Below are 4,121 nucleotides of genomic sequence, written 5' to 3'. Positions count from 1 at the left end.
CCTGCCACTACCTGCCCTGGTCAAAAGTCTCTCCCCAGCTTTCTTGTAGGGCCCCTTCAATAAGGGGGGCCACTACAAGGTATCCCCGAAGCCTTCTCTTTTCCAGGCTGAACAACCCCAGCTCCCTCAACCAGTCCCCATAGCAGAGGTGCTCCAGCCCCTGATAATCTCTGTAGCCCTCCTCTGGACATGCTCCATGTCCTTGTTGTGTTGAGGGCCCCAAAACTGGACACAGCACTGCAGGTGAGGTCTCACCAGAGCAGAGTAGAGGGGCAGAATCACCTCTCCCTATCTGCTGGCCACACTTCTTGTGATGCAGGTGCACATTGGTGGCTCATGTTGAGCTTCTAATCAACAAGTACCCCCAAGTATTTTGTCAGATGCTGTTAAAAAAAAATAATAAAATCCATATTTAAGGAGCATTTAACACAGAAAAAGATTGCTTATAGAGATGTATATATCTTAACTGGTGGACATCCTTTGAAATGGGTCAAATGCAACATAAAGCCTATTACAAACCTTGGGTGCAGATGTGAACTGCATAACCTCTTAAACTGCCCCCTTATCTTTTTTTAGGGGTCACTATGTAGTGACAATTACTAGGCTCATTGTGTTATAAAAACACGTGTAGTCTGATCAAAACTTAACATTTCAAGACTCTGAGAGCAGAAGATACTTTGCTTATGGCACAAATGAAAGATTATTTCCTATGGAATAACCTTTAGTGAGACAAAACGTGAAACATTTTAAAAATACAAATTCTTTAAGTAGATAATTCAGCAAGTGGTAATATCTTGCAGCAGATTTAGAGTACTCTTCTCTACAGAAGAAAAAGCAGATCTATGACTATGTACTGTTGTAAAATTCCATAATCCTTGCATGCAGCATCTGTTAGGACCACAGCTGCCCTTTAAAGTCAGGCTAGAAATACTGAATTTACCTAGTGCCACCACGTTTTCCTGTAATGCCAGGCAGGCAGTTGGATAAGGAGATTTACATCTTCAGCAGCAGGATAATTAAACGCAGCACTGTTATTTCCTTTTCTTCTGTCTTAATAGAAATTAATAGCTGTGGAAGCTGTTACAGTGGTGACATGAAATTTTATGTGGACAACAATTTTGTGTTTTTCAGTATTACATTGCTGCTTTAAAATGAGTCTCTCTGATCTTTTCAGCACTTAAAATTTACTTTTGTGTTATTTGTTTATAAAAATGTTACACATATTTTTTTTCTAATACATTTAAAAAGATGGTGGGTTTATGCTGTATTTTATGAATATCAAGGCAGCTTCTAAGCTTCTTAAATATTACCTTAAATTTGATTGCTGTGTTTAATGTTGTTTATTGTGCATAAACATAACTATATAGACAGGTTTTAATTAGGGGGCTTCTTTCATGGAGAGCTTAAAAGCAGGTGGTGTTTATTTATATTTTGTTTTCAACAGGAGTACAAAAGAAAGAGCATTTAGTGCTTATTTGTAGCTCATCTATCCTTGGAAATTAAAAGCTAGCAAAAAAGTTTAATAAAATGACACTGTTTTGCAAGAATTAAACTGCATTCCACGTTCTGTTTAAAGTTCAGCATGTTCCTGCACTTCAGAGCTGGCTGTGGACCAATAATAAAGTATTATTTTTTTTCCTGGAACTGAAAGGCTGCCTATTAAAACAGCAGTAATACCGATAGCATAATCAGCATTTCTTACATCTGACTTGTATCTCTTGTCTGCTGAATTCATGTCATACGCCGTTCGTATATTAATCTGTGCCAGCAGAAGGATGAATTGGCAGTTTCTGTCAATGTAGATGAAAAAGTGATTTTTCAAATTTATTTGCATGCTTTAAGTATTTAAAAGTTACAACAGAATATGGAATTTGATGGTTGTTCATATCTCTGAAGTCTGTATAAGCAAGTTGCTAGAACTCTCCCCGCATGTAACCCAATCTATATCATCGCTGTTTTCCCACCCTATGGAAAGGCTTCTCTATTTTGTTGCACAAAAGTTTGGTCACGCAGGTGGGCATTTCCATCACTGACCACAGACTCATCTATGTGAAATACACACATGCCTGTGTGCACATACACATCAGTCTGCATAGGTAAGGTCAGTCCTGACCTTTTCACTGTTAATATAACTATAAACTTAATACAGCTGTATTTCTTGGTCTAGCATTTTCCCAGTATTGTAGCAATCTCTTCTCATTGAGTATCACATCTGTTGGATCAGAGAGTCAAAAGTTTTCTGTATTTAAAAACTTCTGTGATGAGTACTTGTGAGCTGAAAGACAGGAGAAACAGTATCAACTGTAGTTCTTACTTGTATGAACATTACATGCTTTATGAGATTGTAGGAGTTCTTTCTTAGAGCAGTTCTCCAAGTTGGGGGTTTATTTGTCTACTTTTACCTAAACGGTGTGTTTGCAACCACAAACCTGTTACAGAAACTGTTTATCATGGGGCTAGGATTACTGTAATATTAGGTCTGTATGTGAAATGACTGTGTGCTAATTTAAAAGCAGCAATATTAGTGGAACTTCAAATCCTAATCATCCCTTTTCTGTATTTAAAATATACCTGTCTGCTTCTGCCTTTCCGTACATCTGATGATAGGAGAAAAGTGGGATAGAAAACCATCAAATAAATAATTTTTGCTTTTTTCTTTTTAATTACAATATTAGTTCTGACATGTGAACTCTTTATTTGTGCCTTTGTTGCCAGGTACCTGATTTGTTCATGCATTCTTGGTACTTTTAGACACTTGTATGCACAGTTGTTTGGGGGTATTGCTGCTATTGATCTCACAGCTGAGGGAAGATTGTGCCACTAAAGACAGACTGGAGTACAGTCACTTCTGTCTTTGCTTGAATCATGTACATTTTTTTGTTTAAATTTCTATGATGAAATATGTAGGCTTTAAAGTTTCCAAACCTTGTTTCTTCCCTGTTATATTTACAGGCAATCCGAAGTTTCCAGGTATCCTTACACATCTTTCCAATGAACCCTGAAGTATGGAAAGAGGACCTTTCCTGGGCAAGAAAACTACACGAACAGCAGAGGGCAACAAAGACTGAGGCAGTGCAAGCACTGGCAAAAGAGACAGAGCTTGCACAAGAATCAATCCCAGACTATGACTTTGAAAGTGATGAAATTGTGGCAGTCTGTGCTGCCATTGCAGAGAAGGAGAAAGCTCTTTCAGCAGCTAAAACGGTCGTGATTGTTTCTGCTTCAGGCACAGTAGAGACTGTAACTGAGAAGGAGAATTGTCCTACAACTCCTGATGAAACCCTTTTCATCAGAGCCCGGTAGGGCAGCCTTATGGGTTGCCCGTACTGTTTTAAGCACTAGTGTTATTTATTATATTGGGCTTGCTTTGTTTTTGTTAAGCAGTGGGTGAGCCTACAAAAGTTAAAAGAATTGAAGTTATTTTTCCTTTGTAAATTGCTAAAGCAATGACCTGAGTTGTTGTTCCATCCATGTTTTTGGAGAGGAAAGCCAAGAGTTAATTCTAAAAATCTTATGAACAAATGTAGTGTTAAAATGCTTAACTACATTCAAACAACTGCTTTCACTTGTCTATATTTCATAATTTTGCAGGTTAATGTCTATATTTTACTAGTAATTAATAAGATTTTTTTAAAGTGTAAAAGGGATTTTTAAAGAAAATCTATTTCAGTCCTCATTCATTAACATTATTTATCTTCTGCTTAACGTGTGAACTGTTCTGTGTTACCAGAAGTCCTTTTTTCCATCTAAATTACTTTTCTATAAGGAAGTTTCCTATGAGGCAGAGATGGATTATTATTTTGCTTGTGTGTGAGACAGATCGAGCGTCTGATTTGTAGTCTAATGAAATCAGTAGAAACCTTTATGTTGTGTTCATAGGCGAATGGGTTAAATACTTTCCAATTGGGTGAAAGAACTACTGTACAAAACAAGCCCCTGAACGCTCAGTTATTACAAAGTGTTGCACCAGAAGAAAGAATGCTCAGTTGGGACTGAAACTAGTCTTTCCTTATCTGAAGTGCTGTGCTGCAGACATCACCAAAAGTAAAATAGTGGGAGTTGGAAATAGGATGTCTTAGGTGTGTTATGTTTAGCTTTTTCTTTCCTAGTGAGGCTAATCT

The 4,121-nt window shown here is 37.5% G+C and overlaps 1 protein-coding gene across 1 annotated transcript in view; it reads left to right on the top strand.

Moving 5' to 3' along the window:
- The window catches only part of TTC33 (tetratricopeptide repeat domain 33), a 32,111-nt gene extending 28,546 nt beyond the window's left edge, over positions 1-3,565 (top strand). The window contains exon 4 of the mRNA XM_010185134.1: positions 2,953-3,565. Within this exon, the coding sequence (XP_010183436.1) occupies positions 2,953-3,303 (351 nt within the window). The 3' untranslated portion in view covers positions 3,304-3,565. The remainder of the gene's footprint in view (positions 1-2,952) is intronic.
- Positions 3,566-4,121: the final 556 nt, after the last annotated feature.

Source organism: Mesitornis unicolor, unplaced genomic scaffold (assembly GCF_000695765.1).
Source record: "Mesitornis unicolor isolate BGI_N332 unplaced genomic scaffold, ASM69576v1 scaffold15475, whole genome shotgun sequence".
In the NCBI taxonomy this organism is placed as follows: Eukaryota; Metazoa; Chordata; class Aves; order Mesitornithiformes; family Mesitornithidae; genus Mesitornis; species Mesitornis unicolor.
The sequence above is the reverse complement of the archived record's forward strand: the minus strand, read 5'-3'. Positions and strand labels throughout refer to the sequence as shown.